The sequence below is a fragment of the Trichechus manatus genome, unplaced genomic scaffold (genome assembly GCF_000243295.1).
Source record: "Trichechus manatus latirostris isolate Lorelei unplaced genomic scaffold, TriManLat1.0 scaffold00011, whole genome shotgun sequence".
Classification (NCBI taxonomy): Eukaryota; Metazoa; Chordata; class Mammalia; order Sirenia; family Trichechidae; genus Trichechus; species Trichechus manatus.
Window position 1 is genome coordinate 11602064 of NW_004443947.1, and position 22924 is coordinate 11624987.

At 44.7% G+C, this 22924-nt stretch overlaps 1 protein-coding gene across 1 annotated transcript in view; it reads left to right on the forward strand.

The window, feature by feature from the left end:
• Window positions 1–22924, forward strand: part of SLIT3 (slit guidance ligand 3) — a 762848-nt gene that overhangs the window by 584268 nt on the left and 155656 nt on the right. The window contains 2 exon segments of the mRNA XM_004371219.2: window positions 12107–12178; window positions 19187–19350. Coding sequence (XP_004371276.1) covers window positions 12107–12178; window positions 19187–19350 — 236 coding nt within the window.

Sequence of the window (22924 nt, forward strand, 5' to 3'; positions counted from 1 at the left end):
TGGTGAATTTGAACTGCCAACCTTTTGGTCAGCAGCTGAGCTCTTAACACTGCGCCACCAGGGCTCCCAAGCATTTTGCCAAAGGAAAAACTGTATGTTTAGCATGGAGACCAGCACCTTCTCTTCCCAGGGGCTCCCAGTTCTGCAGCACTGCTTGCAGAATGACCTCAGCAGATTGCTGTATAGTCAAAGCGCAATCTGGAAAGAGACCAAATTCCACATTATTAATTCCGCCGCCAGTGGTGGCACTGGGAGCCCCTGCCCATTTGTGAGCCCAAATAGCCCAAGGTGTCAGTTGTACCCAGTTCCCTGAGAAGGTCCCTCCTTTGCAAATAGCAGAGGGTAACAGCAGGACTCCAGTGTCTCAGTCAGGGAACAGAGCCTCGTGCACCCTGTGCAGTATTTTTTCTGCTAATAGCTTGACGTGGCTCAGTTCTCAACTGTGCAACAGGGAAATGACTTGTGTGGTTCAACACAGAACTGATAGGCAGCATGTGGAACCCAGACAAGAGCACACCTACCTGCCTGGACACAGTCTTAGCCTTATAAACAGAAACTTCTTCAGACCTCTTTGTCCCTGAGCAATGATAGTGTGTGTGTAGAGGGCCGGTGGTGGAAGAGTTGGGGAAACATTAAATGATTTTTAATAGTTTAAAGAGTTGATTTGAATAGTAGGCTCCTGGAGTGTATCTCAGCTAGTGGGCACCCTTCAAGAGTCTGCATATGGAAGAAAGGCTTTAACCACATTTCAGCCACAATGCCATCGAAGTACTTTGATTTTCTGAATATATTTTTTTCTGATTCATATGTTGAATGAGTCTGTTTGGTTCAGAGGCTGAAAACTGGCACCTGCAAGCCAAATCTAGCCCCCAGGTGTGTTTGGTTTGGCCTGTGAAATGTTTTGTGAATTTGGTTCCTTAAGGTGATTTAATTGTCAATATTAAAAAACCGGGAGGGTTTATATAAAAATTCTAGATGTCTGGCTTTCTCTTTTTTAAAAAAAAAAGGCACAAGGATGATGGAAGAAATTGGAAATGATATCGGTGATGGTTGCACAATGCAATGAACGTAATATTGATGGATTACATATGTAAATGAAATGCATCTGTATATATCAATAAAATGTTGAAATGGCAAATGTTTTATATATATAGTGTTAAAATGTATAGATAAATATAAATGGTAGAATTAGCAACACTGCACCCCCATTGCAGCATAGCAACAATCCTTTGAAACAAGAAGGGATGATCCTGTTGAGTAAGGTCGTGTTTGCCACTGTCCCCAAGCAGCCCACTGTGACAGTTCCTCACCCTCGTAGGCAATTGAGTTTGCACTTTGGGATTAGTATGGAAGACTGTTCAGAGTGGAAATTTATTTTTGTCAAAAGATGCCAAATACCTGACCCTTAACATTTTGAAACTCTTCCATCCGTTCAGTAAGTATTTATTGAGCTCATCCTATATGCCAAACACTGGGCTAGGCCCTGGCTATGCAACAGGACACAAAACAGACTTGCTCTCTGCCTTCACTTTGCATACAAATGATTGGACATTTAAAAACCTTCTCCTTCTTCCAATCTTACTGAGCTTGGTACCAAATGCAGCTAGAATAGAAATTGCAAGTTTCTCCTCCTCTCAACTAGAAACTCACCTGTGCAGCTACGTAAGTCGGAGGTCACTCTTTCATCCTCAGCCCACAACATGTATACCAGACATCTTGGCACACTGCCATCTGCCTGTTTCTCACTAATGAAGTGGACAAGATTGATGGCTTAGGCTCCCAGTTTCCATATGATGAAGTAGAATTGGGAAGTGCGCTATCTCATTGATACTTTTATTTAAGGTACCCTTTACAATTAAATCAGTCATTGGGAGGCTTTTGAGCCATTCTGAATCACCACCAGGCAATATCTGTGATCATCTCAATGAATGAGTAAGGAGTTCTTCGGGGTCTAGGTACCACAAAAACACCGGGGCACTGTAAAAACTCACCTCCCCAAGCATCTGATTGAGCAATGGCAGGATTTGAGGATTCATCTTTCTTTTTTGATCTTTCATTTCACTTTTTGCTTTTTTTTTTTTTTTTTTAGGCCTCTTTTTTTTTTTTTAACACCAAGGATCTGCTAGGTAGGAGATGAGTTTCTGCTTGTCACAATATGAATATATAATGAAGGAAGAACCCAAGGCGAGCCCTTTTGTTAAGGAATCCGTATCATCAAAGGCCCAAATTGATGGCTGATTCTTTTTATTTATTTCTGTAGGTTTTACATGACACCTGGAGACCATTTAAAATGTTACTCGGCGGTGAGAGCTCTGTGTTTAAAAATAATGCTCACCCGGTGCCAAATCACTTTAGAGTCGGGTACAAATATTGAGACAAAAACCCCAGCTGTTATTGCTTTGGCTGCTAATTTGAGGTGTCAAATGAGAGCTCAACTGCTATACGTCAGTGAATAAGGCCCCTCGTGAGATCATTATGTTTTCTAACAGTTGAGAGTAATGGACTAATCAGTGCAGCATCAGTTGTTTTCATTATATGCCCACACAATGGTTATGAGCTTTAATTTAAACGGTCCGCAGGGAGATCAAGGAACTCAGTAATATGCAGCACCCAGGATAGTCCAGGAGAACAGGTAATGTATAGAGGTGCCTTCTCACCCTCCTTCCTCCTCTCTCTCTCCATCTCACTCTCGATCCTCCTGCCCCATCTTGCTCACAGAGACTCATTGCCTGCTCCTAACAGGCAAGAGATGAGCTTTGTGTAAGGAGTAGAACTGTACCCTCAGGTCTTTGGAGAAGTCTCAAAAATTCCAATCAGTCAATTCAACAGTAAAGGCTGGCTTGGGCGTTTGGCAACACTTAGACGTGTTAGCTTTAAGACTTAGTTGCCCTTCTTCTGTGTACACTTCCTCACCCGCCACTGCCCTCCATGTTGAACTCTTTTTGTTCTTTGGGCAGGAGGAGGGTCGAGTGACGCATTTGCTTTTGAGCAGCCTTGAGAGCAAGGCACTGGGGAAGTCATGGTCCCCGCCACACTGAAGTCAGTGAGGGGTGAATCCACCACTAACCGACTTGGTTAGCTTTCACCTCAGGAGACATGGAAATTGGACACCCAACATCTTTCTGAAGATAGTCCTATAAGGGACAGTTTTGTGTAATGGTTGAAAATATAGCTGCTGGTATCACACTTCCTGAATTTGAACACTGGCTCCATACTCAATAGCTGTGGAATGGAATCTGGGCATAGTTCATTGATTTTCTGGGCTTCAACTTAAACAAAAAAAAAAACCCAAACCCACAGCTGTCGAGTCAATTCTGACTCATGGTAACCCCGTGTGTTAGAGTAGAACTGCTCCACAGGGTTTTCTTGGCTGCAGTCTTTACGGAAGCAGATCTCCAGGCCTTTCTTTCATGGTGCTGCTGAGTGAGTTCAAACTGCCAACCTTTAGGTTAGCAGTCAAGTACAAACTATTTGTGCCACCCAGGGACCTCAACTTATTAGCTATAAAATGAAATTAATAGTAGTAACTCAGGAATATTGGGAGAATTGAATGAGATAATGTAAGAGAAGTGCTCAGCCCAGTGCTGGCACATGGTAAACAGTTAATAAATAGTATCAGTATTATTATCGTTATTATCATAGACATCTTTATTGAAAGAACTTGGCAAGCTCACCTCAAAATAATTCTCTTTACTAGTCTAGCTCATTAGAGGAAAAGTAGAACGTTCATGGGAGAACCTGTAACTCCAATTTAGGTTTTTTCCCAAAGGATACACTATTGCACATCATTCTCCCTGATTTCTGGGGTTTCCTAGAGCCACCAGCCAAGTTAGAGCAGTGCACAGCTGAGTGAGAAAGGCAGGTTCAACCTTAATGGCAGAGAAACAGTGAGTGGAGCATCATCTAAAAATGACTGATTTGATGCCTTTGAGAGGAGGGACTGAGGATGGCCTGAGACCCCGAACTTGGGGAGAAGTTTAGGGATGCCTCTTTAAACTTCATTAGACCCATGGGTGACATTCAGTGGGTATTCTCCTGGGGCCAAGTCCACAAAAAGAAGCCATCCACACACATTTTAATAGAGCCGAGTCAGCTAACACCATTCACATTCCCAGGCTCCAGGAGAGTGTTGCAGGGCCTGGTCATCATCAATAGGCGTAGTTCCATGATGGCTGTCGATCAGCAGCCTCTACACAGGACTAAGAAAAGTCAGGCCTGATTTGAGGTGTGAGTCAAGGAGGATAGCAGGCCCCTAAAGCATCTGAGTGTCCTTGATTCCATTCCTCTGGCCTGCCTGAACCAAGCAAGAAGGGGGAGCGGAAGTGAGCTCCCTCCTCTCCCCTGAGGTCCACACACTTTCCAGCCCCCAGGGCAATGGTTTAGATTTTTCTCTCAGGGTGCAGCCACAGTGTTTGCACTCAGCCACTCTTCAGGAAATGATTCTCGTGACTTTGGTTATGTCTGCCCCTGTGGATTCAATATAGGCACTGCTGGAGGCAGTTGTATTTCCCTGACTTCGGGTGCTGGCCATCAGACATGCACATTTGCAAGTACAAGTCAGGGCATCTCCAGGCTCACTTGAAAAAGACATCCTATTGCCATGAGTCTCCTTCCTGAGGACAGTTATGGAGGGAGCCACCTCATTTATCTGGATTTAGGGAGAAGTCAACCTGCCTTGAGACAGAGGATGAATGGGCCAATCTGACAGGGTCCATGTGACCCAAGGAGTCCGGGAGCTCCACCTGTGTGGAGGGGCGCACCATCCCAAAAGTGGCCCGCCCGGGAATGCTGGCCACCAGGGACATTGCAATGGCACTTACTGCAGATGCCTGATTTTGCAATTATGTGATACATGCTCACAGATAATATCGTTGCATTAGAGCCAATTACATGGTGTTATGGACACACAACACGCAGATTACACCCAGAGCCAGGAAAGCACAGAGTGATAAAGCGATGGCCTAATCGGAGGAGACAGAGGGAAATGTCAGCCTTATTAAGGTTGCCAGGGTGGTGTGGCTGCAGCTGGACTTAGCTCCTCCAGATCAAAGATGGCTACCTTGAGTAATGCCAGGAAGAACCACGCATTAGCACTCAGCAGAGAGGACTGGGGAGCTGGGAGCAGAAGCCAAGTTGGAGCTCCCCAAGAGTGATTACAGCCACCTCCAATGAGGGTTGTCTGCTATTTCAGAGCATGGGTCTCTTTCTAAGCAGGAAAACACCACGTCTTCTACAAAAGAGGTCTTCAGTCCCGAAAGCAGCAAGATGGCAGCATACTGTCCTCTACACTTGGGTGATAATTAAGAGTTCAGCTCCTAACTGAAAGGTTGGTGATTCAAACACTGAGAGGTACCTCAGAAGAAAGGCCTGGTGATCTGCTTCTGAAAGATCATTTGAAAACCCTCTTGAGCAGTCCTACTCTGCACTCATGGGGTCGCCGTGTGTCAGAATTGACTAGATGGCAACTGGTTTGTTTTTCGTTTAAACTTGGGTAAAGACTGTGTGCTTAGCCTTTTCCCTGGTTCAGTGGTTTTCAAACTTCAGCTTGCATGAGAATCCTACGGAGGGTGTGTTGAAACACACAAGGCTGGTCCCTACCCCAGAGTTTCTGATTCATAGGTCTAGAGTGGGACCTGAGAATTTGCATTTATAACAAGTGCCCAGGTGATGCTGCAGGTCTGGGGGCCACACTTTGAGAACCACTGCCCAAGTTCATCCCGTGCCCAACCCACAGTGGACTCACCTGCCCTGTCTCTTGAACAGAACCTTTGCGAGGCTCTAACTCCGTCACAGCATGGCAGGTTCCAGAAGCAGTGAGATCAGTCTTGAGGGGGGAACACAAATTGTGCTAGAAGTGTGGATTCTAGAGTTAGACTACCTGCTTTTGAGTCCCAGCTCTACCACTTGGGCTTTGCTGCCCACGTTTTTTGGTGGGTTTTTTGTTTTGTTTTTTCATTTTGAAAGCCTCTGACCTAATCCCCTCTTCTTACTGCTCAGTTCTAGAACAGCCAGGACTCACGCAATGTTTTCTGTAAAGAGCCTGAGAGGAATTATTCTATGCTTTGTGGGCCATACAGTCTCTGTCCAAACTACTTAACTGTAACGCAAAAGCAGCCATAGATCATACATGAACAAATGGGTAAAACTTTATTCGTAAAGCAGGCTGCACTGGGTGGGATTCAGCCTGTGGGCAGTAGATTGCCAAACCCTAGAGTAGATCATTACCTGTACTACCTCCCCATGCATTCATCATTACTGGGGAGCCGTTAGCTGAGGGGCATGAGGAATCACAAACTCTTTCAGGGCACTAAGGTTCTATTTGTATGCTATGGGAGCAATAACAAACTCATGAGTCCCCTAGTGACCTATGAAAAGTTTAATACCCCTTTTAGTGCTCACAGTCTAGAAAGAAGGGGGTCCATTGGTAGGACTAGCATCCTCCAAATGGATCATTTTAATACAGATTCCTTTTTACTAGGCATTTATGCGCCAATAAAATGTTCTGGGCGGCACAAACGGTTAAGCGCTCAGTTGCTAACCTAAAGGTTGGCAGTTCGAGCCTGCCCAGTGGCACTGAAGAAGAAAGGCCTGCCAATCTGCTTCTGTAAAGATTACGGCCAAGAAAACCCTATGGAGCAGTTCTACTCTGTAACATATGGGATCATCATGAGTCGGAATTGACTGGACAGCAACAGGTATGCTCCCATAATGACAAAGAAGAAGAATCACTGGACAGTATACAGGTCAAACTTAGTCTCAATATAAATATGGCACTTATAATGGGGTAAGGGCTTTTTAAGAGAGAAATGGGAGTATGTGGACTGTCTTTTAAATCTCATGCCAGCAAATGGTTTTCTATTTCATACTGGAATGCCCGTTCCATAACTTGTGGTAGTACAAAAACAAAAAAAACAAAAAAAAGAAGGAACCTAGGATGGTCCTCAAGTTTATAGAATTAATTTGACCTTGAACTTGATTGTGAAACTTTATGGGTAATTTGGAGAAAAGTACATTTTCTCAAAATATCTCCAAAGGAGAAGAGCAGTGAGGTTGAAGCTAGACTATAGAACTAGCAAAAATCCTCCAAGAAATGGGGAAAGTGATCTTGCTAAGGCAGAGAAGATTAGGCTGATGAGGTCACCATAGCTGTCAGGGTCAGCGATCCAGTGGGGAGGGGTGGGAGGTCATTGTCAGACAGAACCATTTATTTTTCTGTTGGTTCATTTTCAAGGGAAGCATATAGCACAAAGGAGACCCTGGGTGGTGCAATTAACATGCTCAACTGCTAACCGAAAGACTGGCAGTTCAAGTGCACCCAGAGACACCTCAGGAGAAAGGCCTGATAATGTGCTTCCAAAAAAGCAGCCACTGAAAACCCTATGGAGCACAGTTGTACTCTGACACACACGGGGTCGCCATGAGTCAGAATCGACTTGATAGCAACTGACTTTTGTATATAGCACAACAAGCAAGAGGATGCTTGTGCAGTTATTTCTGTGCTGGGGTGGAGGTGACAGAGAATGTCCATGCTGGAGCAGCAAACTTGCCCTGAAGGCGGGAGGAAGTGGGTAAGTAGGGGATATTGTGGTATGTAGAAAGAACAGTGAGTCCTGAATCCTCCAGGAGCTCTGTTGGGATTTGGCAAATCCCTTAGCTTCTCCTAGCCTCAGATCATCTCTAAAATGGAATGATAATTCCATCCTCAGAGTGCTATGAGTACCAGATGTGATAAATGTGAAAATGTATTGTAAATTTTAAAGGTCTAACCAGGCACAAGCTACAATAACAATAGCTACTAATTATTGAATGACAGCACTGGTGGTTCGGTAGTAGAATCCTTCCTTCCATGTGGGAGATCCGGATTCGATTCCCAGCCAATACACCTCATGCACAGCCACCACCCATCTGTCAGTGGAGGCTTTACATGTTGCTAAGATGCTGAACAGACTTCAGCAGAGCTTCCAGACTAAGACAGACTATGAAGGAGGACCTGGCAATCTAATTCCGAAAATCAGCCAGTGAAAATCCTATGGATCACAGTGGTCCAATCCCATTGTGCATGAGGTCACCATGAGTCAGGTCAACTTGATCGCAGCTAACAGCAATAATTATTGAATGTTTACTACGTGCCTGGCAATGTGCTAAGGGCTTTACATGCCTTTTCTCAAAGGCATTGTGTAGGCAGAATAATCGCCCACCAAAGATGTCCACGTCCTAATCCCCAGAACCTGTGAATATTACTTTATAGCAAAAGGACTTTGCAGATATGATTAAGGATCTTTAAATGAGGAGAGCCTGGATTAGCCAGGTAGGCTCTAAATTTAATCACAGTCCTTAAAAGAGGGAGGCAGGAGATTAGAGTGAAGTAGTAGGAAATATGACCACTAAAGCAAGAGGTTGCAGTGATGTGAAGAAGGGACCACAAGCCAAGAAATGCAGGCGGCCTCTACAGGCTGCACAAGGAGAGAAGCCCTCCTGCCTTCTGAAGCCTCCAAGAGGAATGTAGCCTCATAGACCCATTTTAGACTTCTAACCTCCAAACCATCATATTGTTGTTGTTGTTGTATGCCATCCACTCATAGCAACCCTATAAGACATAGTAGAACTTCCCCATAGGGTTTCCTAGGCTATAATCTTTATGGGAGCAGATCACCAGATCTTTCTCCCATGGAGCCCCTGGGTGAGTTCAAACTGCTAACCTTTTGGTTAGCAGCCAAGTGCTTAACCATTACACCACCAGGGCTTCTTCTTCAGACCATAAAAGAATATATTTGTGTTGTTTTAAGCCATGAAGTTTGTGGTAATTTGTTACAGTAGCAATAGGAAACTAATCCAGGCATCCTCCCTGGAGCCAGGCTTGCTTGGATTCAAATCCTGGTAGCACCACTTTCTCCATCCATGAAATGGAGATGACATCAAAAGTCCCTGGCTAATAGAGTGGTTGGAGAGATTAAATGAGATGGCCCAAGCAGAACTCTTAGCCCAGTGCTAGCCTGGCATACAATTAAACCAGTTGCCATCAAGTCGATTCTGATTCATGGTGGCCCCATGTGTGTCAGAGGTTCCATAGGGTTTTCAATGGCTGATTTTTTCAAAAGTAGATCACCAGGTCTTTCTTCCTAAGCACCTCTGGGTGGACTCAAACCTCCTACGTTTTGGTTAGCAGCTGAGCACATTAACTATTTGCACCACTCAGGGACTCCGGCATAAAATTAACACTCAGTTAGTGTTAGCAATTACTAGTATCATCTCATTTAATCACCACTCATACTTTATGTGCTCAGTGCTATTAATCTCTCCAGGAGGAAACTTAATGAGGTTTAAAAAACTTACCCATGATTCTCCAGGCTATAAGTGGCAGAACCAGGATCTGAACCAAGTCTGTGTCTTAGAGGCCCATGTGCTCACCAACAGTGCTCTTCAGTATTAGGGTTATAACAACGAGACATCCATTGAATGCCAGTTACCTAGACAGGGGCTTTAGAACCAGATAGAGCACAGTGCTCCCTGCACAGGCAAAAGCCACCAGGGCTAGAAATCAAACAAATGTATGTTTATCAGGGAAACAAAAACCATAGCTGCCATGGAGATCAGCATCCAAGAGGTTACCGGCCCTCTGAAATCCCTGGGCTAGCCATCCCCAAGCAGCAAGTCATAAAAGTCTGAATACTGTGTTTAGTCATCTTGGTTCTGGAATAATTGCTATTATCGTAAATGTTTTATAGCTCTCATTATGGTTCACATTTAAATATCAGTGTAGTAAGGCATTAATATAGACTCATTAACAACCTGCAATATGCAGATGACACAACCTAGCTTGCTGAAAGCAAAGAGAACTTGAAGCACTTACTGATGAAAATCAAAGACTACAGCCTTCAGTATGGATTACACCTCAGCATAAAACAAAAACCTTCACAACTGGACCAGTAAGCAACATCATGATAAACAGAGAAAAGATTGAAGTTGTCAAGGATTGCATTTTACTTGGATCCACAATCAACGCCCATGGAAGCAGCAGTCAAGAAATCAAATGATGCATTGCATTGGGCTAATCTGCTGCAAAACACCCCTAGGTGTTAAAAAGCAAAGATGTCACCTTGAGGACTAAGATGTGCCTGACCCAAGCCATGGTATTTTCAATTGCATCATATGCATGTGAAAGCTGGACAATGAATAAGGAAGACCGAAGAAGAATTGACTCATCTGAATAATGGTGTTGGTGAAGAATATTGAATATACCATGGACTGCCAGAAGAACGAACAAGTCTGTCATGGAAGAAGTACACAGCCAGAATGCTCCTTAGAAGCGAGAATAACAAGACCTTGTCTCATATACTTCGGACATGTTATCAGGAGGGACCAGTCCCTAGAGAAACAAATCATGCTTGGTAAAGTAGAGGGTCAATGAAAGAGAGCAAGACCCTTAATGAGATGAACTGAGACAGTGGCTGCAACAATGGGTTCAAACACAGCAACGATTGTGGGGATAGCGCAGGACCTGGCAGCTGTGCCTGGGGTTGCTATGAGTCAGAAGCAACTCAACGGCACCAAACAACAACAACAGCAAAGACATTAATAAGTCATCTCCCTTTCAGACTACTGCTAGATGCAGTTACTGTCCAAACCCTGTGTGCATCTATCCTGTATATTCAGCTAAATTAGAGATGGGCTGTGAACTCCACCTGCTGTTGAGTTGCTGCGTGTGGTAGGAAGCAAGCCATTTCTCCACAAAGGTTTCTTGCTCTTTGCCTTTGAGAGATGAGTAGGATGCTCAGATTGCTAACCTTTGCCTTTGAGAGATGAGTAGGACGCTCAGATTGCTAACCGGTAGTCAGTGAGCAGCCCTGATTAGGTTTCCCCAGGTTGGCGCCTAGAACTCTGGAATGGGTGGAAGTGGAGACAAAGGCACCGTTTCCGCCCTAGAGGCATTCCTAATCTGATGGAGAAGGGAGAGGCATAGTCCTTGCCCTCAGGAAGCTCCCTGCAAAGGCAGGAGAGCCTGGTCTAATGACAGTGACAAATTCTTCAGACATGTCTAATGAGGTATTCTGAAGGTACCCTGGGTTAATGGAGACAGGATGGATAACCCCCTCAACGCACCCAAAACAAAACAAGCTAAGTAGGTTCAACTTCATAAAATGTCAAGTGTCTGTATTAGCTTATTAGTAAAATTACGAAGTGGGCAGAACCAAGCAACATTAAGTTTGGTCTGTTAGTTCTTCGCTCTTATACTAAATGCCTAAAATAATGCCTGACACATGGTAGGTGCCCAATAAATATGGGAAGGCGGGAGAAAAAAGAATTAGTGCTGGGTTCAAATTCCATCTCCAGAGCTGGCCACCTGTGGGTCCTTGGAACAGTTATTTTCCCTCTCTGCATCTCAGCCTCCTCATCTATAATACCAAATCAAATGCATTTCCGTCAAGTCAATTCCAATTCATGGTGACCCCATGTGACAGAGTAGAACTGCTCCATGGAGTTTTCTTGGCTGTAATCTTTATGGAAGCAGAGTGCCAGGTCTTTCTTTTGTGGTGCTTCTGGATTGGTTCAAACCACCAACCTTTAGGTTAGGAGTTGATCGCAAATGGCTCGCACCACCCGGGGACCTCCTCATCTATGATAGAGGGATATTAGTGGTGCAAACAGTTAAGTACTCAACAGCAGTTGACCACCACCACCACCTTGTAGAGTGTGTGTTAATAAGCAAAATGATGTTCATCTGTTTCCTTCTCTCTAAAATGAGGACGGTAATCCCTAACTGGCATTGCAATTGTGAGAATTAGAGATATTATAGTTAGGCACCAGCACATCATAGGGTTGCAGGAAGGGATATTTTTACTCAAGGCGGATAAGTAAGAACTGAGAGAAAAGCAGTGGGGAGCAATGATCCACCTGAAACAGGAGTCAGTGAATTCCCTTATCACCTATACATCTGTCCACCTATCTCCTGCTGCCCCACTGACTGGCCCTTGGCCGTTGATTTATGAACCTTCTAGCAGTCATATATATGCTCCCAACTACCTTCTATCAGTAACTTGGTGTCCCCCTTCCCTGCCACAACACTGCTTCCCTGGTGACCTTTACTCCTTTCTCTCCATCTCTGCAGTACCCTCAACAACAACAACATCAGCCGCATCCTGGTCACCAGCTTCAACCACATGCCGAAGATTCGAACTTTGTGAGTAAAAGCCCCGCTTCTTCCCCCTCCTACCTCCCACCCACCCACCCAACCCAATGTGCAGCACTCTAAGCTGCTTGTCAAGCCTACCAGGCTAAGATTTGGTCAATGAGTCCTACATTCAAATGCCTCCTCCTTCTGCTATTAACTATGGGGTGTGTTGGTGAGCAAGAGCGGGTGGGGAAAGTGTCATGGTTCCATCCATGGTTGCTAATCACTCTTCTGCATTCATTAGACAGAGTCATCTCTCTTCACCTTGGGACTGGGGGAGTTCTTCATATATTGTATTTGGGTATTTTCTATGTTGATGGGAAAGTTTTTTATTTTTACATTATCACAGAGCATGTAGAGCTGTGACTTAATGATTCACCAGGTACTTAGCTAATTTCATGTACCGTTGGCAATTCAATGGTTAACAATTGTTTCCCCCTGTGTGAATGGTAGAAGAGAGGAAGTCTTAGTCCCTCCTTCTCCCCATCCTGCCCAGCCCCCATTTACCACTTTCCCCCTCTCACCTGCTCTTTGGATGGTGTTCTAACATTAGGATGCAATAACTTGGTTCTTTACCTTTCATATGCTGGGTGGGACCAAGCTTTCCAGGGTACGTACTCAGGAAGCAAATATCCCCCTAACCTTCAATACCTAGAGCGCTTCTCATGCCTTATGACCTGGGGAGTTACCCTACACATTCAGCCAGTGACCCTTTGTCGTTTCTCTGCAAATGAACTCTGTGGGCTTTTCCAAACAGGCCCCGACTTGATGCTTTTCTTGTGTCAGTAGAGCCTCAGGGGTGTTTGCAGCACAGTAGTAGGGAGACTCAGCTCCCAAGAGCTTTCAGGCCAAGGGCCAAGGCCAAGGATTGAATTCCTGCTGTGCCCTTTATTATTTCTGTGACCTCAGCCAACCTAACCCCTAATGACAACTATTCCTCCTCTGCAAGTGGGGGTGGTGGAGAGGATCAGGTGAGATTAAATATGTAACGCACCTGGTGAGTAGTACACAGTAAATTATATTGTTAGTATTATTATTACCATTCTATCCAGAAATCTGGACTGAAAGTACCAAGCAACCAGCTTATTTACAGCCCCCAAGCAATATGAAAACCAAGATCTGAAAGTCCTTAGAGCAGTGGTTCCCAGAATGGTGTCCCAGACCAGCAGCACAGCCTAGAACTTATTAGAATACCAAAATTTCAGGCCCCACCCCAGACCTGTTGAATCAGAATCTCAAGGAGTAGGGCCCACAGTCTGTTTCCACAGACCCTCCAGGTGATTCTGATGCTTATACAGGGTGAGAACCATGGCACTAGAGGGAAACCAAACCAGCTGCCATCAGGTTGGTGCCGACTCATGGTACCCCATGTGTGTCAGAATAAAACTGTGCTCCATGGGGTTTTCAGTGGCTGATTTTTCAGAAGGAGATCACCAGGCCTTTCTTCCAAGGTACCTCTGGGTGGATTCAAACCACCAAACTTTCAGTTAGTAGCCGAGTGCTTAAGCATTTGTGCCACCCAGGGAAAACAACCTTATTTCCAAGCAAGAAGGAATCAAAAACCAATGAAGCAATGTATGAGAAAACCATAGTTAGCACCCTAAGAAAGACCCAGAGTTTGGAGTCAAGCAGAGCCGAGTTTAAATGCGAGCCCTGCCACTTACCTGCAATGTAAACTTGGATGTTTATATGTAAAGTGAGTTCATGCCTACCTTCAGGTTGTGTTGAGAATGAAATACACTAACAAGTGAAGTGCCTGGTTCGTGGTGTGCACTCAGCAAATAATCATTAGGATAAAGATTAATAATAATCCCAGCCTAACTTCCAACTTTACTTCCCAAATTCTTCCTTTGGTCCTTCATGTTCAGCTTCATAATTTAGCCAAGAAAATCTGCCCTTTTCCTTCCCCTTAACCTGGGATAGTGCAGTAATGGGATTTTAAGGAGAAACAATTCGGTCTTCAAAGACCCCTTCAAAGACCACAGCACAGCCACCAGGGGTGGATTAACCAGTGAGTACAGTCTGCACCAGCTCATTGGGTAATCCATCCCTGACAGCCACAGATGAGCTAGAGGAGAGTGCGGCCCAGGGCTCCTGGTCAAGAAGCCAGAAGTGAGCCTCATGATGCTAGGCCAGACAGGTGGGATGAATCAAAGAAAAATTACTGTCACCTGCAGAAATCAAGCATTTAACTCCTGGGGGCCTCTCATCCATGATTTATTAAAAAATAAAAATAAGAAACAGTTGTCATCGAGTCAGTTCTGACTCTTGGCATCCTAGCGTGTGTCAGAGTAGAACCATGCTCCACAGGGTTTTCAATGGCTGATTTTTTGGAAGTAGGTCACCAGGCCTTTCTTCCGCAGTGCCTCTGGGTGGACCTGAACCTCCAACCTTTCAGTTAGCAGCTGAGCACATTAACCAGTTGCACCACCCAGGGACTCCCTGCGATGTATTCTTCCCTACCTTTGTTATTTTCTATTTAGGAGCAGGAATAACAGAAGCCAGAGCTGGCTCCATGGAAGTGAGGGAGGGGACTAGGCTTGGGTCTTGGGTGCTTTGTTTGGAGTGTATAGAGGTGGGGGAAGAGGGCGGGAGGATTTTTGTCTCCTGTTTCTGTTGTCATTCTTCTCTATGGTCCTGAACACTCGTCTGATGAGCTCGAATCAATCAATCAGTCTCGTCTGTTCCTGTTGCTCCCTGCCGCTGCCATTTTGTCTTTAGTTTAATTTCAGAGATGGCTCTGTATAGAACTCCCTGGAGACTTGAGCTGACTAATCCCCCTGCACTGTAATTAAAGGGAGGGGAGCTGGTGGTGGTGGAGAAGGGGGGAAGATGAGAGAGGAAGGAAGTCATAAATGGGATTTCTAAAGGAAAGATTTTATATTGAATTCAGAAAGCCACATTTTATAGAAAATGAACACTGACCCTCTCTAAAAGGATTTGCTGGAAATTTAATTTGGTGTCTGTGGCTAAAAGGCACCTTTTATAAATTGGCATTTGTATTCATTCACCTTATGTTCTTTAAAGGTGGTTTCATCAACATTGAGTATGGTGTTTCCATCAGCAAAAGATTGCAGTACGGCATGCAAGAACCAGCTAGCCACCTTGATGCTTTGATATATAAAGAATTATAGCCTTGTACAGGCAGGGTCACAGGTTAGAGAGAAACTGGAATTTGGAGCTAGATGCACATACTGTCCTGTCAACCATGATGGTAGTAAACATTTCTTCTGTGGTTTACTATGTGCCAACTCTGTGCTAAGCACTTCCTATGAATCATTTCAATCCTCACAACAGCCTTAGGTAGGAGGCACCATGAATATCCCCATTTTACAGGTGACAACACTGATGCCCAGAGTTAAATAACTTCTCAAAGTCCCAAAGTCAGAGTCTGGAAAAGCACAGAGCCAACGTCCAAACCAAACCTAACCAGTTGGCATCAAGTTAATTCCAACTCATGGTGACCCCATGTGTGTCAGAGTAGAATTGTGCTCCACAGTGTTTTCAATAGCTAACTTTTTGGAAGTAGATCACCAGACCTTTCTTCCAAGATGCCTATGAGTGAACTCAAACCACCAGGCTTTTGGTTAACAGCTGAGTGTATTAACCATTGAACCACCCAGAGCCACTGTGTGACCCAAGCAATTTGACTTCAGAGTCTGAGTTTGGACCACCATCAAGGAGAAACAACAGCAGGAGAGCAGATGCTAGGGGGGCAGAGGAAGGGGAGACCAGAGCTTCCACACAGCCCAAGGCCCAACAGAGACTCCCTCCCCCTTATCTTTGCCATCACAACTCATCGACATGATTTAAAGTAATTAAAACCATTTCCCTTCCCACTTAAGAGGACTAGGAATATTCCTGGAAGTTCCCAGTTCAAGTTTCATGACTATTATGATTATTTTTCTTTTAATATTAGTGTTTGAGGTGATAATGCCCAATTCAGTCTCCCAAACACGATATGAAAGATGGCTTGAAAAAGTCCACCCAGCCTGACCCTTCCCCACATTTCCGGTGGGTAAAATTCCAAAATGGGGGTACTGAGCCTGTCCACTGCCCTGGACCTTTGATAAGAGCCCTCATGTGCCTTCCAAGTCAGTTTTGGTCACTTCTTTTCCATGGTCCCATATGGGAGGGGAGAAACTCCTACAAAGACAAACAAAGGGATAGGGAACATCTGTATCAGGGAGAAGAAGAATGAGAACTTTGAGCTGGGCAGCAGAGAATGAGAACCAACCTGATACAATCTTCCAAAATGGAAGCCTCTGACATTTTGATTATCCCAGAAATTAATCAGCTCAGTAAGGATCTGACTTACCTAAAGCCCATTATTTGTTTTTCTATTGATCTCTTACCTTTGATTGGAACTGACAGGAGTTTGTTCTCATTGAACTGCCTCATGGGCTGGTGCTCAGTACTTTATAGTGAATCCCTGTGGCTGTGCTGCCAAAGAGGGCAACTGCCTTTCCAAATAAAATCCAAACTTCTTGTTGTTGTTGTTAGGTGCCTGCTATTGAGTCAATTGCTACTCATAGCAACCCTATGAACAACAGAACGAAACACTGCCCGGTCCTGCGCCATCCTCATGATCCTTGTTATGCTTGAGCACATCGTTGCAGCCACTGTGTCAGTCCATCAGATTGAGGATCTTCCTCTTTTCTGCTGACCCTCTACTTTACCAAGCATGATGTCTTTCTCCAAGGATTGATCCCTCCTGATAACGTCCAAAGTATGAGAGACATAGTCTTGCCATCCTTGCTTCTAAGGAGCATTCTGGTTGTGCTTCTTCCAAGACAGGTTTGTTCATTCTTTTGATGGTCCATGGTATATTCAGTATTCTTTGCCAACACCACAATATTAAGAAGCTCCAATTCTTCTGGCACACAGAAAACATCTGTGCCTCAGCGTCACATGCCGCCGCAGCCTGCCCTGTGCTCCGTCTTGTCACCAAGGACTAACTCACGATTGCAATTTCCCTAGGTAAACTTTATACTTGTGAGGCTCATTGGCCATAGAATTCTCTCTCGGCGGCAGCTCACCGATGGGCCAGGAGACAGATACTTTTTGCTGATGCTAAAATTTCCCATGAAGGCCTAGTGTGGAAAGAGAGTCCCCTCCTCTTTTTCACACTTTTTAGGAAATACCAACCAGCTAAAAAGAGTCCCTGGGTGGTGCAAGTGGTTAAGTGCTTGGTTGTTAACCAAAAGATTGGAGGTTCGAGTCTATGCAGAGACACCTCGGAAGAAAGGCCTGGCAGTCTACTTCCAAAAAATCAGCCACTGAAAACCCTGTGAAGCGCAGTTCTACTCTGGCACACATGGGGTTGCCATGAGTTGCAATCAACTTGACAGCAATAAGTTAATTGGTAAACAGCTACAAGTCCACCACCAGGCCTCCTCTTTGTTCCAGACACAAAGTGGTCATGTTTGTTGAATAGAGAACAGACGTCTTGCTTTCCCTCTCAGAACTTCCCAGTAGCTTAGGATTTTGTGCTTTTCTCCCCCCTAAACACACCACTACCACCCCACCTCTTTCTGGAGTGCCAGGCTAAGAGGAAGCCATGCTTGCCTCAGTGGCACAGGGGGCCTGTGAGCTGGGTGAGCGAACGGGAGAGCAAAGGCACCCACTAGAGGCACGGTATCGTGGTCCTAGAATCTTTTCAAGGGCCTATGAAAATGTGTTCAACCTGAAACTATTGGCTCTGAAATGCAAAAGAAAATTGCAAAATCGAAATTAAAAAACACAGTCATAAATTCTTTTCATTCTTTTTTCAGCAGAAAACAAAACATGACATTTTATGTGGGATACAGGTCCATACTGTATGTCTGATATGAAGGGATGCGGGGACTCCTGGAGTGAGGGTGCCTGAGGCAGCCGAGGCAGCCAGTGCCCCTGGTCGGCCGGGGTTTGCATCCAGACAGCGGCAGGAAGGCAGTGCTGGCACGCAGCACAAGTGAGCTGCACTTGGCCTGTGTTTAGCAATGTTGACTCTACACTAAGTGGAGCATGGTCAAGAGCCCTTCAGCTCTCTCCATTCCAGGCATGGAGGTAGCCTGAGCTACTCCTTCAGGCTGCCACTCAGTATTAACTGGCTCGACACAGAGTACTTGAGAGTCCCAAGATACTGCTAGCTGATTAGCATGTCCAGGATTGGGCGCTTGAAATTGGTATCAGAGACTCAATTGTATGATGACTAAGGAGTCCCTGGGTGGTGCAATTGGTTAATGTGCTCAGCTGCTAACCAAAAGGTTGGGGGTTTGCGTCCACCTCAGGAAAAAGCCCTGGCCATCTACTTTTGGAAAATCAGCCATTGAGAACTCTATGAGTCACAGTTCTACTCTGACACACACAGGATCACCAGGAGTCAGAGTCGACTTGAGGGCAATCACAATATATTAATACTTATAATTTTTTATATGACTAAAACTCTCTGTCCCATACTCACCCTGCTAGAGTACAGAAGTGGCATTGGTTTTAGGCCCACTAGCATTACATGTAGGTAGTTCATTAAAGGGATATTTAGGTGGGAATGGGGAAGGAGAAGTAAAGGGTAAAGGCGACAGTAGGTCTCAGCCACCATGTCACCATAGTCTGGGACATTGAGAGATGTGTTTCAAGCTATCTGTAACTGATGATAGCTAAAGTACTGACATTTGCAGATGAGTCACCCCTTTGTAAGGATTTGACTCGAGTCAGGATTGTCACTATAATAACGTCACTCTCTCTCTCTTATTATGCTGAGAGGCTTTCTTGAGTGGGAAAGTAAGGGGTGGAATTACCACTACTAAGATATGGGGAATTGCACAGAAGCCTGGGGACATCCATGGGCTGTGCCCTGCATCTGAAGATAACTGTCATTTGTGGGTTGGCAGTGAAAGAGTTGGGGCTCATGTAGTAATTTACCAGTGCAGAGGGAAGTGCTTCCCTGAGCTCAAAACCTCCCACCCCCACTCTGTTTGGCCAGGCTCCCCACACCACTCTGTGACCACGTCTTTCCTCTGCCCCTCTCTTTCCCAGGCGTCTCCACTCCAATCACCTGTACTGTGACTGCCACTTGGCCTGGCTCTCTGATTGGCTGCGACAGCGGCGGACAATTGGCCAGTTCACACTCTGCATGGCTCCTGTGCAGCTGAGGGGCTTCAACGTGGCAGACGTGCAGAAGAAGGAGTACGTGTGCCCAGGTGAGGCTGCTCCCCACCTTTCCATCCCATGCTGTGCTATGACTCACCCACTCATGGGCTCACCCCACCATCACCTGGCCTTTAGCACACACTCCAGCCTGGAACGGAACCACATACTCTATAGCCTCTTAAAGAACTCTGGAGTGTCTCAAAGGGTTAAGCGCAAGAAGTGCCTGTCATCTGGTAAAGGAAAATGCTAAAGAAACTCGTGAATCACTTTCTGTTACGCCCATCATCCACTGATGCTAAGAAACCTAACATTTGTTGAGCTGCATGTAATCTGGAAACAGGTGTAATGGAAGTATTTTAGCATTTGCTAAACACGTTCCAGTCGTCCAATTGCTCATGGAAACTGGGAGGTGCGATAATGCAGGCTGTGGAGTCAGCCGGCTTGGCTGGAAATCCTAGCTCTGCCCCTTACTAACTGTGTGACTTTGGCAAGTTACCTCTTGTCTGCAAAATGGAAATAATAATAGTCCATAACTCAAGGGATTGGTGGGAGGATTAAATTAAATAATGCATCTAAAGCACTTAGCATAATACACTGCACTTGGTAAGAGCTAAATAAGTGGAGCTTAATTATTATAGTTTAGTGGGCCCACAAAATGTGCTGAGCAAACATACAAGTTTGATCTGTGGGTAATTGAAGTGTGATAGAAGCACAGATTGCCTACACAGTACAGAAAACAGAACCACACAGACACACATAACTGAAGGCGGCTTAGATCTCCAGGGATGGGAGGTGGTTGCGTAACTGAGGAAACTTTCCCCAGGACGTAGCTTTGAAACTGGGCCCTGAATTTTGCTTGCTTGTTCGATTTTACTTTTCCTGTACATCCTTCACTCCTACCAATTCTTCTCTTGTCAGGTGGCAAAGAGGTAGAGCTAGTGCCTTGACTTCCTCAAAAAAGGAAAGCATTCACAGGGAACACTAAGCTTCTCTTAAAGGCGATGCAAAAATTTGGGAATGGGTAAGGGTTATGAGTCCCTGTGGGTGGCTCAAACAGTTAAGCACCGAACTGCTAATGGAAAAGTTGGTGTTCAGACCCATCCGTAGGTTCCTCGGAAGACAGGCCTAGCTATCCGCTTTCAAAAGGTCACAGCATTGAAAACCCTATGCAGCAGTTCTACTCTGCACACATGGGGGTCTTCATGAGTTGGAATCAAACACAACTAACAACAAAGAGTGATGGTTGAACAAGATGATGAACATAATTAATGTCACTGAGCTGTACATGAAATGTACGTTGAAATGACAAATACGTTGTTACTTATATATTTACCATAATAGAAAAGAATTACAGATAAGAAGAAGTTAAAAAGAAAAAAGGAAAGCATTCAGCTGAGGCGTTCCTGAAATCCAGGGAACCCAGTCCTGAAGTCGGGAGGATGGGGAGCCAGTGTGCAAGAGGAAGCAAGATAGCAGGGAACATGTCCCTGTGGGGATCTGTACCCCTTTCCTTTCCTTTCTTTACTGCTGCCCCTTTTCAGTGATAAGTGTTCATGGAGCCCTGTGTATGCCATCAACCCCAAGATAGCCAGAGGTTCAAATCGGTCCCCTTCTGCTCTTAGGCTATATTTGCACCATACAAAAAATTCCTTGAATTCAACTTCAGCTCGCTCTCTGCTCATGTCTCCTGTCATGCGGTTAACTTCATCAAGTTATTTGTTATCAAAAAAAAACATTTTAACATGTCTCCTAGCAGTACCTCGATAATTTCCTATAGACGCCCACTTAGAAATCACTTGCCATCAAACGCATATAATAAAACCGTTTATCACACAGGCACCAGATCCAAATATAGTGACTATAATTACAGTAATTATTAGGCAAAGGGTACAATATCGGCATAAGTGCCAGTGAAAGAAATAATTATAGAGTGCAGGAGTCATCCAAGAGCTAGTGAGAAAAACTAATTAGAGAGAATGCTAAAACACATCATTATAGGTGGGTGCCAAGTTTAATACAGTGTGCAAACATGGCTGCCACTTTGTCACAAAAGCACCTTCCCGTACAAGGAGTGGCAAGACGTCACCTACCCAACAACAGTCAGGATCCAAAACCCATGGGACCCAGTGCTGACCGTCCTAAATTCTGGAAAAACGAATGTCCCAAATCTCCCTCCTTTGATGACTGCGGTGTTTTCTTCGTTTATCATGATGTTGCTTATTGGTCCAGGTGTTTGAGGATTTTTGTTTTCTTTATGTTGAGATGTAATCCATACTGAAGGCTGTCATCTTTGATTTTCATCAGTAAGGGCTTCAAGTCCTCTTTGCATTCAGCAAGCAAGGTTGTGTCATCTGCAAATCCAAGGTTGTTAATGAGTCTTCCTCCAATCCTGATGCTACGTTCTTCTTCATAGAGTCTGGCTTCTCGGATTATCTGATCATCATACAGATTGAATAATTATGGTGAAAGAATACAACCCTGATGCACAGCTTTCCTGATTTTAAACCACACAGTATCCCCTTGTTCTGTTTGGAGGTGTGGCTGACCCCAGCCATGATATTTTCAATTGCCTCATATGCATGGGAAAGTTGGACAATGAATAAGGAAGACCAAAGAAGAATTGATGCCTTTGAATTATGGTATTGGTAAAGAATATTGAATATATCATGGACTGCAAGAAGAATGAACAAATCTGTCTTGGAAGAATTAAGGCCAGAATGCTCCTTCTAAGCAAGGATGGTGAGACTTTTGTCTCATGTACTTTGGACATGTTATCAGGAGGGACTAGTCTCTGGAGGAGGACATCATGCTTGGTAAAGTAGAGTGTCAAATAAAAAGAGGAAGACCTTCAACAAGATGGACTGACACAGTGACTGCAATAATGGGCTCAAGTATAACAACTATTGTGAGGATGGCGCAGGACCAGTCCATGTTTCATTCTGTTGTACGTAAGGTCACTATGAGTCGGAACCGACTTGAAGGCACCTAACAACAACAAGCAGGGGGGCTAATAGTTACATAGAAGCATCTTAATCATCTCTCCTGTTTATAGTAATTAACCTTAGCTTATGATGGTCCTCATAGCTTCTTGTTATGATGCCAGCTGTCTCTTGAGGACATGAGAGTTTAGTCCAGACTCCAGATGTCAGTATGCATTTTGACGTCACCACCCTCTCACCTTGGTCCAAATTTAGAGGAGTGACATATTGGGACTTATTTGCACAAGGGACTCTTTAAATGTTTTATCAAACTGTCAAAACAAAAAAAAAAAAGACAAACACCCATTGCCGTCGAGTCAATTCTGACTCATAGCGACCCTATAGGACAGAGTAGAACTGCCCCATAGGGTTTCCAAGGCTGTAATCTTTACAGGAGCAGACTGCCACATCTTTCTCCCTCAGAGTGGCCGGTGGGTTCAAACTGCCAACCTTTCAGTTAGTAGTGAGTGCTTTGACCACTGTGCCACCAAGGCTGCTTATCAAGCTGTTACCAGAAAACCAAACCTGTTGCCGTTGAGTCAATTCCAACTCACAGCAACTGTATAGGACAGAATAGAACTGCCCCATAGGGTTTCCAAGGAGCAGCTGGTAGATTGGAACTGCTGACATCTTTGGTTAGAGCTGT